This window comes from Microcaecilia unicolor, chromosome 7, assembly GCF_901765095.1.
Source record: "Microcaecilia unicolor chromosome 7, aMicUni1.1, whole genome shotgun sequence".
Taxonomy (NCBI): Eukaryota; Metazoa; Chordata; class Amphibia; order Gymnophiona; family Siphonopidae; genus Microcaecilia; species Microcaecilia unicolor.
Window position 1 is genome coordinate 25,329,064 of NC_044037.1, and position 17,173 is coordinate 25,346,236.

General features: G+C 41.8%; 1 protein-coding gene across 1 annotated transcript in view; it reads right to left on the minus strand.

Annotated features, from left to right (window-relative positions):
* The window catches only part of STAG2 (stromal antigen 2), a 583,303-nt gene that overhangs the window by 34,618 nt on the left and 531,512 nt on the right, over positions 1 to 17,173 (minus strand). The window contains 1 exon segment of the mRNA XM_030209778.1: positions 2,298 to 2,375. Coding sequence (XP_030065638.1) covers positions 2,298 to 2,375 — 78 coding nt within the window.

The window sequence follows — 17,173 nt, forward strand, 5'->3', positions numbered from 1 at the left end:
AGGTTAGGTGCCGAAAGCAACATTGAAGAGGTGGGCTTTGAGCAAGGATTTGAAGATGGGTAGGGAGGGGGCCTGGCGTAGGGGCTAAGGAAGTTTATTCCAAGCATAGGGTGAGGCGAGGCAGAATGGGCGTAGTCTGGAGTTGGCGGTGGTGGAGAAGGGTACTGAGAGGAGGGATATGTCCTGTGAGCGGAGGTTTCGGGCAGGAATGTAAGGGGAGATGAGGGTAGAGAGGTAATGAGGGGCTGCAGACTAAGTGCATTTGTAGGTAAGAAGGAGAAGCTTGAACTGTATGCGGTATCTGATCGGAAGCCAGTGAAGTGACCTGAGGAGAGGGGTGATATGAGTATATCGGTTCAGGCGGAATATAAGATGTGCAGCAGAGTTCTGAACGGATTGAAGGGGGGATAGATGGTTAAGTGGGAGGCCAGTGAGCAGTAGGTTGCAATAGTCAAGGCGAGAGGTAATGAGAGCGTGGATGAGACTTCGGGTGGTGTGCTCAGAGAGGAAAGGGCGAATTTTGCTGATGTTAAAGAGGAAGAAGCGACAGGTCTTGGCTGTCTGCTGGATATGCGCAGAGAAGGAGAGGGAGGAGTCGAAGATGACTCCGAGGTTGCAGGCAGATGAGACGGGGAGGATGAGGGTGTTATCAACTGAGATCGAGAGCGGAGGAAGAGGAGAAGTGGGTTTTGGTGGAAAGACGATAAGCTCGGTCTTGGCCATGTTCAGTTTCAGGTGGCAGTTGGACATCCATGCAGCAATGTCAGATAAGCAGGCCGATACCTTGGCCTGGGTCTCCACGGTGATGTCTGGTGTGGAGAGATACAGCTGGGTGTCATCAGCATAAAGATGATACTGGAAAGGAAGGCTGTGAAAATCTGCAGCTAGCATCACCCCCACTGAACACCCTTATGTCCACCCCATGTTCTTTGGTACTGGTCATTCTGGTTCCTTAGCTCTTAGTTTTTATTTATAAAAAGTTAAGCCCCACCTCCCTGGAGAGAGGGTACATGAAAGGTCGGCTGCTCTTGTTCCAGAAGATTAATGTCTATTTAATACGAAGTATAATCATAACACCCATGTATGTGACTCAGTGAACTCCTTGTCTTCAAAAACGCGTGTTATGGTCAAAATGCAGTCACAATATAGTCATCTACAGTCCTTTAAAACCTAGAAGATCAGGCACTACAAAAACAAAGTTATCAAATCAAAGTACTCATAATGGTTATATACAAAAATCAATATTTCCGTTCCAAAATCTCAGTTTCCTCATTAGGTTTCCAAACCTGGAACTGAAATAATGGTCTTTGTAAATGGCTACTGAATACTTTTGATCTGACATGTCATCCTGTAAAATGTATAGCTTTAATGCTCAAAAACGTAGATGTTTGAATAGATGAATGTACCTAGACAAGTGTGATAACATTAAATATGCTGCAACAGTTATATATTTTTTTTATCTCGGGGATCTGTTGTCTAGACACAGTGACATATTCTTAAACCAAATGCAGTACTGTGAGAAAGGATCAGTTTTGTTTGCAAAACAAACCCATTTGGAGATACTGCAAAATTAATGATATTCTCACAGCATCATCTGTCTATACCAGCAGTTATAACTGGAAACAGACTAGTCTGAATAACTAGAAAATAGAGAAAATTCCAGAAAGCAGTTCTAAGAGGCTGAATATCTAGCTGCAACATTCTTGCTACACAAACCCAGGATGAGACTGTGCACAAATGTTTAAAAATGTTCTGCCTACTGCCCTTTTTTTTTTTTTTTAAACCAATATATTAGAGCTAAACTTTCCAATAGACATAGTGTTTAAGCATGTTGCTACTGTAGCAATTCAACTTCTGCAATGTTTCTTCCCTTTTTTAAATAGGTAAATACAGTCATAATAGAACATAATGAAAGATCATCATCACATTATGGTTTGGGGTTTAGACTGCTTTTATTTTTCTTCATTTTTGATTCAATGTACTTCAAATGTGTTTTCAATTTATCTAAGAAACATGATGGGTAAAAAGAAAATCATGGCACTAATAAAATGGACACATTCTCCACATAGAATTTCCTCCAGTTTTATGCTAGTAAACTCAAGGAAAGTTTTAGAATATTTTTCCTTCATTAGTTTTTGAAATTTGATGATTTATTTAGTTAAAGATAAAATTCTTTGTTTTATGAATCTACATGTATAACTGGACTGTTTTATCAGTTTGTTTGTTTTTTTTTTTTGCTTTACATTTCACTTATTTTTCTATTAAAATGAAAGGTAAATTCTTAAAGTCAAGCTTACCGATTCATCCATTATTGAAGCAGGATCAAAGAAATCTGGTTTCAGTTCCGTCCTCTCTCTCCTGTTCTTTGATGGTGGCTAAAAAAAAGACATATCAAGCTGAACTTCATAAAATCTTGTTATAGCACAGTTTCAAACATCCACACCCAATGTGCTGCCACTAGGCCTGCAGTTAATGTAATGAACCATCAAGATCCATAAAAAGTCAACGCCTGATGAACATTACAGGATTATTGTGTATTTATTTTAAAGTATTTATTACCTGCTCAATCCACTGTACTAGGCAGGATACTACAAACATTAAAAAATACATTAAAATAAATCTAATATAGCAATTTAAAAATAAACATCAAAATAAACTGAATATAAACAAATTATACTGTACTGTATTGCTGCTGCATCTCAGGATCACTGATTACTGCAACTTACTCCTCACCGGCCTCCCACTCAGCCATCTTCAATCAGTTCAGAACGTTGTGGCACGTCTTATATTCCGCCAAAACCGATATACTCATATCACCCCTCTCCTCAAATCACTTCATTGGCTTCCGATCAGATATCGCATACAATTCAAGCTCCTCCTCCTTACCTACAAATGCACTCAGTCTGCGGATCATCACTACCTCTCCACCCTCATCTCCCCCTATGTTCCCGCCCGTAACCTCCGCTCACAGGACAAAGCCCTTCTCTCAGTACCCTTCTCCACCACTGCCAACTCCAGGCTCCGCTCATTCTGCCTTGCCTCACCCTATGCCTGGAACAATCTTCCTTTACCCATACGCCATGCCCCCTCCCTACCCATCTTCAAATCTCTGCTTAAAACTCACCTCTTCAATGCTGCCTTCGGCGCCTAACCGCTCGAGATATATAGAATGCCCCAATCTATCCACCCTATCAGATTAACTGTTCACTCGTCCTCTAGATTGTTCACTTGTCTTTAGATTGTTCTCTTGTCTTTTAGATTGTAAGCTCTTTGAGCAGGGACTGTCCTTCTGTGTTTAAATTGTACAGCGCTGCGTAACCCTAGTAGCGCTTTAGAAATGCTAGTTAGTAGTAGTAGTAGATCAATGCTAGTGTTATATGGTCTCGAGACAGATAAAAATTAGAAATTATGCAGGACATGAGCCAACATATAAAAGCAGACAAAAGCTCATCTGTAAAGTAGTAGGAAAAGTAAACATGGTTTAACTAGCAGAGCTGTCTTAGAAGTACAAAAATAATCTTGTTAATCACTATACAAATGAAATTTGTTTTTCCCTGCTGTGGCCCAACCAGAACACGGGAGGAAAAGAACACTGATTTTTCAGTGATGTCATCACCAGTACAAGGAGCAGCGCAGCCCTAGAACCTGCCAGTATACTACTGACAAAGCATCACAACTCACCAAGACTTATTTTGCCGCCAGAGAAAAGCTTACCTCTGTCTTGGGACTATCAGGTACGCCGAAAGGCTGGTTTTTCCTGACTCAACGAGTGAAAGGGCAAAAGCAGCACCTTGCCAACTAGATCTTCAGTATCTCCATTCCAAAACCAATCCTATGTACATAAGAGTTGTCCTACTGGGTCAGACCAAAGGTCCATCTAGCTCAGTACCCTGTTTCCAACAGTGGCAAGTCTATGTTACAAGTACCTGGTGCAGTCCCAGAAGTGGGAAACTTCCATTCTACTTAATATTAGGGATAAGCAGTGGCTTCTACAGGTCTACCTCCATTGCCCCATGTAAGCCGCATTGAGCCTGCCATGAGTGGGAATGCGCGGGGTACAAATGTAACCAAAAAAAAAAAAAAAACGGTTTATGGCCTTTTCCTCCAGAAATGCACCTTTTGTTTTTTTAACCCTAGCTACATTAACCAATTTTACTGCTTGCTCCAGCAAGCATTTGGCAAAGAGATTAATTATACACTGAGTGAAAATCTATATATTTTTTGCTATTTATTTTAAATATGCCAATATGAAACTTCATGGAGTGTCCCTTAGTCTTTATACTTTCTGAAAGAGTAAACAATCAATTCGCTTTTACCCATTCTACTACATTCAGAATTTTAAAGACCACAATCATATCTCCCCACATCTGTCTCTTCTCCATAATGAAGATCCTCTACTTCTTTAGACTTTCCTTATATGAGAATCCTTCCATCACCCTTAATCATTTTGGCTGCTCTTCTCTGTACCTTTTCCAGTTCTACTACACCTTTTTTGGGATGCAGCAACCATAATTACACACAACACTCAAGGTGTGGTCTCGCTATGGCGTGATATAGAGGCACTATGATAGTTTAGTTTTATTCTCTATTGCTTTCCTAATAATTCCCAAGATTAAGATTTTTTGGCCACCAACAGTGCAGAACATATTGCTCAGCATGACCCCTAAATCCTTTTCCTTGGTGGTGACTCCTAATGTGGAACCTAGCATTATTTAACTATAATTTGGGTTTTTCTTCCCAATGTGCAAGTCTTTGCACTTGTCTACATTAAATTTAATTTGCCATTTGTATGCCTATCTTCTAGCCACCCAAGGTACTCCTGCAATTTCACACAGTTTGCATGCTATTTCACAACTGAATAATTTTGTATCATCTGCAAATTTTGATCACCTCACTCATCATTCCCAATTTATAGATCATTTATAAGCATGCTAAAAAGCACCAGTCCCAGTACAGATCCTTGCAGTACTCCACTATTCAGAATTCTCCATTTAAACCCAACATTTTGGTTTGTATCTTTTAACCAGTTCTAAATTCACAACAGAATATTGCCTCCTATCTCATAATTTTTAAAATTTCTTATGGGGTTTGATACATTTCTTGATTAGCTTTCGAAGGTTGCCCTTCTTCGTCAGATCGGAAATAAGCAAATGTGCTAGCTGACAGTGTATATAAGTGAAAACATTCAAGCATTACTATGACAGTCTGACAGGGTGGGAGGTATGCATGGGGACATCAAAGCATATCATTGATATTCTAACAGGATGGGTGTGGATAGGTGAGGGGTGGGGTGATCAACAGAGACATACAGCTTTATGGTTTATAATGGGCTAGGAACCCCAGGTCCTTGTTAAGTCCTTTCTGTTGGGTGTTAAAATATTCAATCATTCTGACTTCAAAGGTCTTACATTCTTGTATGGTTTTAAAGTTACCTTTTAGTATTCTCACTGTGAAATCACAGAACCAGTGAAGTGCTGTCCCACCGGGGTGGGGGCCCTACTGGCTGTATTGTTCATGTGATGTCTATGTAAATTGAATCTTGTCTTAAGCATCTGGCCTGTTTCTCCAATATAGCATCCTTCGTTACATTTTTTACACTGAATGATATATACCACATTGGAAGATGAGCAAGTGAAAGATCCCTTTATGTTGAATATCTTTCCTTTGTGGGTAACCGTGGGGTCCTGTGAAATATTCTGGCATAGTTTGCAACTGGATAAATTACAGGGACGTGTGCCCTTCTGTTCCTTTTCAGTCTGTGATGGAAGTTTACTTCTGATTAGCTTGTGTTTTAAGTTGGGTGGTTGTCGGAAGGCCAGTACTGGTGGGGATGGGAATATCTCTTTCAGTAATTCATCCTCCTGGAGTATAGGTTGTAGATCTCTTATGATTTTCCTCAGTTTTTCCAGCTCTGGATTGTATGTCACTACAAGGGGAATTCTGTCTGTGGATTTTTTTCTCCTTGTACTGTAGCAGATTCTCCCTGGGTGTTTTGAGGGAGGAGGCAATATTCTTGGAGATTATTTTGGGGTTGTAGCCTTTCTGTTTGAAGGATGCAGTCAGGCTTTTAAGGTGTCTGTCTCTGTCCCCTGGGTCAGAGCAGATACGGTGGTATCTTTTGGCTTGGCTGTAAATGATGGATCTTTTTGTATGTGAAGGATGGAAGCTGGAGTTGTGGAGGTAGCTGCATCTGTCTGTGGGTTTCTTGTATATAGATGTTTGTATACAGCCATCACTGATTGAGACCGTGGTGTCCAAAAAAATTGACTTTTTCTGGGGAGTAGTAAATTTTGAATCTGATTGTAGGATGGTATGTATTGAAGGCAGAATAAAATTGTTTCAGAGTTTCTTCACCCTCCGTCCAAATCATAAATTTGGACAGACAATAAATATTACAGGAAACTAACTGAGGACCCCACACAGGATTACACAAAACAGCTGAAAGACCTTATCAAAACATTTCCTACACAAGCGCAACCTCACCTGAAGAAACTCATACCAAACCAACCTGCTGTGGGCTCATTCTACATGCTACCCAAGATCCACAAACCGGGAAACCCTGGCAGACCAATCATATCAGGTATTGGCACACTCACGGAAGAAATATCTGGATTCATAGAGGGAATTCTGAAACCTCTCGTACACAAAACTAACAGCTTCATACAAGACACCACAGACTTTCTGAATAAATTGAAAAATATCAAGCAACTACCACCTAACACCCTTCTGGTCACAATGGATGTAGAATCACTATACAGCAACATTCCACATGCGGATGGCATAGCTGCATGTGGAAGACTCCTAAAAAAAATCCATACTGGACCATCAATACTCACCAGAAACTATTACAAAATTAATCAAATTCATTTTAACTCACAACTACTTCCGCTTTAACAATGATATCTATCTGCAAATAATGGGCACTGCGATGGGCACCAGGACAGCACCCCAATATGCCAACCTTTTTATGGCTGAGCTGGAAGAGATTTCTGAATACACACCAGACCAAACCTCTAAAATACTACCGATACATCGATGACATTTTTATGATTTGGACGGAGGGTGAAGAAACTCTGAAACAATTTTATTCTGCCTTCAATACATACCATCCTACAATCAGATTCAAAATTGATTACTCCCCAGAAAAAGTCAATTTTTTTGGACACCACGGTCTCAATCAGTGATGGCTGTATACAAACATCGATATACAAGAAACCCACAGACAGATGCAGCTACCTCCACAACTCCAGCTTCCATCCTTCACATACAAAAAGATCCATCATTTACAGCCAAGCCACAAGATAACACCGTATCTGCTCTGACCCAGGGGACAGAGACAGACACCTTAAAAGCCTGACTGCATCCTTCAAACAGAAAGGCTACAACCCCAAAATAATCTCCAAGAATATTGCCTCCTCCCTCAAATCACCCAGGGAGAATCTGCTACAGTACAAGGAGAAAAAATCCACAGACAGAATTCCCCTTGTAGTGACATACAATCCAGAGCTGGAAAAACTGAGGAAAATCATAAGAGATCTACAACCTGGAGGATGAATTACTGAAAGAGATATTCCCATCCCCACCAGTACTGGCCTTCCGACAACCACCCAACTTAAAACACAAGCTAATCAGAAGTAAACTTCCATCACAGACTGAAAAGGAACAGAAGGGCACACGTCCCTGTAATTTATCCAGTTGCAAACTATGCCAGAATATTTCACAGGACCCCACGGTTACCCACAAAGGAAAGTTATTCAACATAAAGGGATCTTTCACTTGCTCATCTTCCAATGTGGTATATATCATTCAGTGTAAAAAATGTAACGAAGGATGCTATATTGGAGAAACAGGCCAGATGCTTAAGACAAGATTCAATTTACATAGACATCACATGAACAATACAGCCAGTAGGGCCCCCACCCCGGTGGGACAGCACTTCACTGGTTCTGTGATTTCACAGTGAGAATACTAAAAGGTAACTTTAAAACCATACAAGAACGTAAGACCTTTGAAGTCAGAATGATTGAATATTTTAACACCCAACAGAAAGGACTTAACAAGGACCTGGGGTTCCTAGCCCATTATAAACCATAAAGCTGTATGTCTCTGTTGATCACCCCACCCCTCACCTATCCACACCCATCCTGTTAGAATATCAATGATATGCTTTGATGTCCCCATGCATACCTCCCACCCTGTCAGACTGTCATAGTAATGCTTGAATGTTTTCACTTATATACACTGTCAGCTAGCACATTTGCTTATTTCCGATCTGACGAAGAAGGGCAACCTTCGAAAGCTAATCAAGAAATGTATTAAGTTATGTCCAATAAAAAAGGTATCATCTTATTTTCTTTTCCATGTTTTATTTTGTTTGATTTCTATTGATAACCTTAAGAGTGGACTAACACAGCTACCACACTCCTCTACTTAATGGGGTTTGAAAATGTGGATACACTACATCAACCAGTTCCCCTTTATCCACATGTTTAATTACATCTTCATAAAAAATATAGCAATCTGGTGAGGCAAGACTTCCCTTGGTTGATTCCATGCTAACTGTCCCATTAAACCATGTTTGTCTGTGTGTTTGGTAATTTTGTTCTTTATATACAGTGGGGGAAATAAGTATTTGATCCCTTGCTGATTTTGTAAGTTTGCCCACTGACAAAGACATGAGCAGCCCATAATTGAAGGGTAGGTTATTGGTAACAGTGAGAGATAGCACATCACAAATTAAATCCGGAAAATCACATTGTGGAAAGTATATGAATTTATTTGCATTCTGCAGAGGGAAATAAGTATTTGATCCCCCACCAACCAGTAAGAGATCTGGCCCCTACAGACCAGGTAGATGCTCCAAATCAACTCGTTACCTGCATGACAGACAGCTGTCGGCAATGGTCACCTGTATGAAAGACACCTGTCCACAGACTCAGTGAATCAGTCAGACTCTAACCTCTACAAAATGGCCAAGAGCAAGGAGCTGTCTAAGGATGTCAGGGACAAGATCATACACCTGCACAAGGCTGGAATGGGCTACAAAACCATCAGTAAGACGCTGGGCGAGAAGGAGACAACTGTTGGTGCCATAGTAAGAAAATGGAAGAAGTACAAAATGACTGTCAATCGACAAAGATCTGGGGCTCCACGCAAAATCTCACCTCGTGGGGTATCCTTGATCATGAGGAAGGTTAGAAATCAGCCTACAACTACAAGGGGGGAACTTGTCAATGATCTCAAGGCAGCTGGGACCACTGTCACCACGAAAACCATTGGTAACACATTACGACATAACGGATTGCAATCCTGCAGTGCCCGCAAGGTCCCCCTGCTCCGGAAGGCACATGTGACGGCCCATCTGAAGTTTGCCAGTGAACACCTGGATGATGCCGAGAGTGATTGGGAGAAGGTGCTGTGGTCAGATGAGACAAAAATTGAGCTCTTTGGCATGAACTCAACTCGCCGTGTTTGGAGGAAGAGAAATGCTGCCTATGACCCAAAGAACACCGTCCCCACTGTCAAGCATGGAGGTGGAAATGTTATGTTTTGGGGGTGTTTCTCTGCTAAGGGCACAGGACTACTTCACCGCATCAATGGGAGAATGGATGGGGCCATGTACCGTACAATTCTGAGTGACAACCTCCTTCCCTCCGCCAGGGCCTTAAAAATGGGTCGTGGCTGGGTCTTCCAGCACGACAATGACCCAAAACATACAGCCAAGGCAACAAAGGAGTAGCTCAGGAAGAAGCACATTAGGGTCATGGAGTGGCCTAGCCAGTCACCAGACCTTAATCCCATTGAAAACTTATGGAGGGAGCTGAAGCTGCGAGTTGCCAAGCGACAGCCCAGAACTCTTAATGATTTAGAGATGATCTGCAAAGAGGAGTGGACCAAAATTCCTCCTGACATGTGTGCAAACCTCATCATCAACTACAGAAGACGTCTGACCGCTGTGCTTGCCAACAAGGGTTTTGCCACCAAGTATTAGGTCTTGTTTGCCAGAGGGATCAAATACTTATTTCCCTCTGCAGAATGCAAATAAATTCATATACTTTCCACAATGTGATTTTCCGGATTTAATTTGTGATGTGCTATCTCTCACTGTTACCAATAACCTACCCTTCAATTATGGGCTGCTCATGTCTTTGTCAGTGGGCAAACTTACAAAATCAGCAAGGGATCAAATACTTATTTCCCCCACTGTATAATAGTTTCCACCATTTTGACCAGCAGTGACGTCAGACATATCGGCATGTAGTTTTCCAGTTCACCTCAGAACCCTCTGGCTAAGATACACCATGGAGAGACTGAGACCTTGCCTCAAATCAAAATCCAGCCCAATTTCATGAAGTCTTCTCAAACCCAGGGCTACCTCCCCTAAGGGTGTAGAGCATCCAGCTGCATGCTAGGAGCCAAGCCAGCTGGTCATCTACAGTGAGTCAAGCCAGTGGCTTTTCAAAGCAGTTGGGACCCTCACCATGTATATAATGTATGTGCAGAAGTAAAGATAAAGAAATGCAAGGAACTGTAGTGAAGTGTTTTTAGACATCTGCCAGATGCCTTTAACTCAGGGGAAGTATGTGAGGCAGTAAAGATAAGCAGGGTGGAGGAGAGGGCGGTTGGAAATTAGCAGAGAAAAAGCATGGGAACGGAATCTGCTGACATTTGCAAAAGAAATTTATAGATTAGCTTTGACATACACAAGGCTAACCATTGTGTAAAATGTATATAAAAAGAGTGATACTCAAATGTAACCAAGCAAAAACTTGATCTATCCTGTATGTCTGCAACTGCTGTAGTAAGTATTTTTGCTTCCTGTATAAAGTTCTTATACAGCCTCTGTCCAAGGGAGGACAGTTGAAATAAACCTTTTTCTTGAACTTTATTGTTTATGTGATGTTTTTATACCTTAAAGCGCTATAATTAGCAACCACCACTTCTGCCCCCAGTCCGAAAATGAAGAGGCCTAATTCACCTTCCTAACCCCAAGCACTTCAATGTCAGGCCTTCCTCCACAAGAAGGTGGAGCTCCTGAACAACAAGGACACCAGGGGAGACCAACCCTAGGAAGGCAGAACTGTTCCTCCTGTGAAGGCTGAGAGAACCACAGCAGCCTCCAACCTGTGAGGGCTATTTCTAAAGGGCCTTGAGAAAGGCAGCATAGTGTCCAAGACTCCAATGGAAGAGACCGATTGGTGATCTATGCATCTGAAATGCTGCAGGATCCATTTAGATAATAAAAACCAATCAACTGGAAGCACTTCCAAATGCACTTTGTTCCCAGCAGGTAATACCTGAAGAAGTGGAAGGTGATTCCATGAAGAGAATTATTATTATTATTCCAGGATCTGAATCCCGGAATTTAGCCCGCTACTCCACAGTTCCCTTCTTGTAAGAAGAAGGGGAAACAGACAAATCCCCATAAGGGCTTGAACATCTTGGGACCTTGCAATTCTGCATCTCCACAGCAAGAAACCCTAGGTCTGCCTCTTTGCCTAAACAGAGAGAAGCTGCCACCACCTGACTGTGAAAATACCACCAAGATGCTTCCTGTACCCTATGGCAGCTACTGTAAACATACCCCTGAAACTGCTGGATGGAAATAAGATCAGCAAATGGGACCACGAAGCACCCTTTCATTCATCTGCACCAATAACCTACCAGTGTCCACAGCAATAAGTGCTGATTCCTCAAGCAAGCAGGAGTTTCACAGAAAAACCCTTCCTCCAAATGCCCTAAAGGGGATAATTTCAATACATAGTAACATAGTAAATGACGGCAGATAAAGACCTGAACAGTCCATCCAGTCTGCCCAACAAGATAAACTCATTTTATAAGGAATGTACTACTTTATATGTATACCTGAGTTTGGTTTGTCCCTGCCTTTCTCAGGGGACAGACCGTAAAAGTCTGCCCAGCACTGTTCCTGTACTAAACGTTCTGAAGCTAACGAAGAAGTCCCTTAAAATTTACACACTAGCCCATCCACAACTATTCAGTCACGATCAGGGAACAGACTGTAAAAGTACGCCATGCACCGGTTTTACTCTCCAAATACCGGCGTTGCCACCCAATCTCTGCTAAGATTCCATAGATCCATTCCTTCAGGATTCCTTTGTGTATATCCCACGCACGTTTGAATTCCATTACTGTTTTCATCTCCACCACATCCTGCGGGAGGGCATTCCATGTGTCTACCACCCTCTCCGTGAAAAAATACTTCCTGACGTTACTCCTGACTCTGCCCCCCTTCAACCTCAATACATGCCCTCTAGTTCTACCACCTTCCCGTCTCCGAAAAAGGTTCATTTGCGGATTAATACATTTCAAATATTTGAACGTCTGTATCATGCCACCCCGTTTCTCCTTTCCTCCAAGGTACACATGTTCAGGTTGGCAAGTCTCTCCTCGTACGGTTTGCAATGCTTTTCTTTGCACCGCTTTAGCAACATACGGCCTCCTCTTGTTGGCTCCTGTACCAGCTGCTCCATAAAGAAGTCCATGATTTCGTCAAGGAATTTTACCTCCCTAGCATGCCCTGATGTTACATTTACCCAGTTAATATCGGGGTAATTAAAATCACCCATTATTATTGTGTTGTCCAGTTTGTTAGCCTCCCTAATTTCTGATAACATTTCTACATCTGTTTGTTCATCCTAGCCAGGAGAAGTGTAGTACACTCCTATCACTATCCTTTTCCCCTTTACACATGGAATGTCAATCCATAGGGATTCCAAGATGTGTTTTGTTTCCTGCAGAATTTTCAATCTATTTGATTCAAGGCCCTCCTTAACATACAATGCTACCCCTCCACTAATTTGGTCCACCCTATCACTATAATTTGTACCCTGGCATGACAGTGTCCCACTGGTTATCCTCCTTCCACCAGGTTTCAGAGATGCCTATTATATCTAATTTTCATTTTGCAATAAATTCTAACTCTCCCATCTTATTTCTTAGGCTTCTGGCATTCGCATATAGACATTTCAAACTATGTTTGTTCTTCCTATTTACATCTTGCTCAGCTGTTGACAGTGTTAATTTGCAATCTTTTGTCTACTTTCTATTTAAAAACACCTAGACTCCTATGGTCTTCTATTGCAACTTCGCTATCGGGATACCCTATCTTCCCAGTTTTGGTGATATCTTTGAAAGATATCTTGTTCCAAACCATGAATTTTTGAATGACTGTCAGCCTTCCCCCAGTTTCTAGTTTAAAAGCTGCTCTATCTCCTTTTCAAATGCTGAAGCCAGCAGCCCTGGTTAAGGTGGAGCCCATCATTCTGGATGAAGCTCCCCCTTCCCCAGAATGTTGTCCAGTTCCTTACAAATCTAAAAACTCTCCTCCCTGCACCATCGTCTCATCCACGCACTGAGACTCCAGAGCTCTGCCTGTCACTTGGGGAGAACTTCTGAAAATGTAACCTAGAGATTTTGGATTTGAGCTTCTACCTAAGAGCCTAAATTTGGCTTCCAGAACCTCTCTCCCACATTTTCCTATGTCACTGGTACCCATATGTACCAAGACAACCGGCTCCTCCCCAGCAATAAAGTCCTATCAAAGTGACGCGTGAGGTCTGCACCTTCGCACCAGGCAGACAAGTGACCAGGCGATCCTCACATCCACCCACCACCCAGCTATCTACACGCCTAATAATCGAATCACCAACTACAACAGCCGTCCTAACACTTCCCTCCTGGGTAGAAGCTCCTAGAGACACATCCTCAGTGCAAAAGGATACTGCATCCCCTGGTGGGCTGGTCCTGGCTACAGAATTACTTCCAGCTGCACCAGGGTGATGCTCTCCTTTTAAAAGACTTCCCTCCTCCAAGGCAGCACAGGGCTGCCAGACTGGAGGTGGGCCTTCTCTACAACATCCCTGTAGGCCTCCTCTACCTATTAGTCTTTTTTTGTGTATTTGTTGCCTATGTTCCACAGATAAAGAACTAAAAAATCAGGCTCACATATTATTTCAGAGAGTCTTACAGAGGGGCTACCCATACTGGACAGTTAAACAAGCTTTTTTTTTTTTTTTTACAGGCCTGTATGCGAATCCTGTGCTTTTATTACAAACTTGCCCTATGGAATCAGTTGAAAAACAGAATTGTGTTTTTACGTATTCAGATAAAACAACAACAGTAGCTGGCACTATTTGCAAACATTGGCATATTTTGGCAATGCAGAAAATCTTTAAATGAGGACCAAATATAGCTTTTTTTATTTTTTATTTTATTAAGTTTAATCATTTATACAGGTTGACAAACAAATCATACTTGTTGAAACACAGAAAGAAATTAACATAAAGCATTCTTGAACCTGATTCGGCTCCAAAGGTAACAATATTACACTTCCTTAGACCACAATATATATAGATAGCAGGGGGGAGTGTTTAGAAATAATAAACAAAAGGAAAATCCTCAAGGAGAGGACAAAAATATCCATAGTGGCTTAACGTCTGTTATTACCTTGTTATATCTTCATAGCATTATTCCTTATTTAAGCTTTTCCTATCTACAAAAATCTGCAGTTGATTAGATTCATAGAAAATATACTTATTTCCCAAATATTTTACCACACATTTACAAGGATAGGCTAACAAAAATGTTGCACCCATCTCTCTCACTTTATCCCGCAATAACAAAAACTGCCTTCTCCTTTCCTGTGTAGCTCTAGTAACATCAGGGTAAATCCATATCTTTTTACCATAAAATGGTTTCATTGAGTTCTTAAAATAAAGTCTCATCAAGGAGCTGAGATCTTGGTCAAATATTAAAGAAACAATTAATGTTCCGCGTGTCTCCACCTCAGTAATCGATTCTTCTAGAATTGCTGTTAAATTTTGAAGATCTATTTCATTTCCCAGTCGTCCAGGAGGCTCTTTTTTTTTAGGTAACGGCAAGTAATAAACTTTATTGCAAGGAGGAATAGCTTGTGGAGATATACCTAGATTCTCCATTAGGTATTTTTTAAATAAGTCTATTGCTATTATTCCTGGAACTATTGGGAAATTCAGTAACCTCAAAGTGAGTCTTCTATTGTAATTTTCTAAGTTTTCTATTTTTTTATGAATCAGAAGTTTATCTTTTACCAAAGAGTCTGTTGCATTTTTAACCGATTTAATCTGCTCCTGATTCAATGAAATTTTTTCCAAAGTCTCAGAGCGTACCTTTTCCAAGGAATCCGTTAATGAAGTCATCTGGTTAACTATTGAAGTGGTCTCTTGTGCAGATTTATCGACAGTACTTTTTAAATCTTGAAGAACCTTCCATATCGAAACCAAAGTTATTTCCCTAGGCGAAGCTTCTTCCACGCTTTTCTCCTTACCAAAATCAAGGGATGCACTGCCAGGCTGAGGGTTTCCGTTGGCGCCTTCCGTCTCGTCTAACCCTCCTTGCTCTCCCCTTGATTTGGCAGGACATGGAGGTGGAATAATACCCGGGGGCGACAGCGTGGTATCCAGGCCCTGAATCGCCGATACTTCCGTGTCGGCGTCCAATACGGGTCCCGCTCCTCCGGTCGCACAAGGCTGAATCACCAAGTAACGCTCCAACGTTTGCTGCACTGGAGAGGAGGTTCTGGCTGCCGGCAGATAGCCTTTCGTTACCCCCTTTCTTTTCGTGTGTGGCATCTCAGGAAACAATGATTTCAGCAAACAAGCATCCAAAAGCAGCACGAGCGTTAACGTGTGTGTTAGATCACCATCTTGTCACGCCCCCTGCAACTGAGAGAGAGAGAGACTCTACTCTGACTGGCAGCTCCCAAATATAGCTTTTAATCATCCTAAGAACTTGGCTATCACTTAGTTAATTCCAAATTTTCTTCTACCATGGAACCTATCGACGGTAGATAGTTCATGTGGACATTGTGATATGTGCAGTCTCATTGGATTGCACATCATGGACTAACCCTCAGATGGGTAAGATATACAAATTACGGCATAATACGTTGTGTAAATCCAAACTGGTATTATATTTGTTTGTCCATGTTCCAAGGTGTATGTGGGGAGTACCATCAGAACTATTAGGGTGAGACTTCAGAACACAGAAGTCGTTTATGTACTAAGAATTTGATATCCCCTATACCCACTGTACTGAATACCAACATTAATTTACTGACTTGAGATGGTACATAATTGAACAAATACTTCATACTTATTCTGGAGATAAGAAAGTGTACAGCTGAGGAAACAATGTTGGATTTTCGAGTAAGAACTCTTAAACTAAGTGAACTGAATGATTACATTGAGTGGAATTCCATTTTGTGAATAAAGTTGCATATTCAAATTATAGCCTTGGCTCTTCAGCTCAATATCACTTCCTGTGTAGAAGTATATCTGCAGAGCACCTAAGTCTCACATCTTTCAACCTGCAGTGTCATATTTGCTACCAAATGGGAGTTTTTCCTCTGCGAGTGAGGGAGAAGTGATAAATGTTTGGAGGGTTTCCTGAGGAAGGGAAGTGTTCTCCACAATAGAGCGCTGTAGAACCGAAATGCTCAGAGGAAACTTTATCTGTTTACATTCCCAATAAGAAGAAACCGAAGCAATTTATTCCCCCTTTATAAGTATGCGCTTGGAAAACATGCAACTGCGCAAAAAATGGCTGCTGTTCTGCTCAAAGCCCTGAGGAAGTCACAAGACCCACACAGGCCTTTCTGGTTCTTTTTCCCTATGTTGTGAAGGTCAGACCTCCACTACTGCTGACAGAACTGCTGTGGCCCCAGAACAGGCAGGGTAACTACAGCCAGCCACGTTAACCCCACAGTAGCTCCTAAGATACTTGCCTGCTGCCGCCTGAACAAACATGCATCTCACCTCTTTCTCCTTGTCTGTGGTGCTTATCACCAGGCCACCAGGATCCTTTCACAGTGCCACAGCAGCTGCTTGGGACTCTTTTTTCCCGGTTCTCACTGCTGCTGTAAGCAGCCCACTAATAGTTAATTTTAAAAGGAAAAAAGAAAAATGCTCCCCATATAAAACTTAAGCATTCAGCAAAGAGGGTAAGGGGAGAGAGATAAAAAGGTGGAAAAAAAAACAGGAAGGGGGGGTGGGGTTGGGACTACCAGAGGCCAAACACCACCCCTGACAGGGGCCCTGTAGGGCCTCCTTTGTCAGCCATGGTCCACAAGGACTTGCAGGGCAGAGTCCTGGAAAGGGTAGGACATCAGATT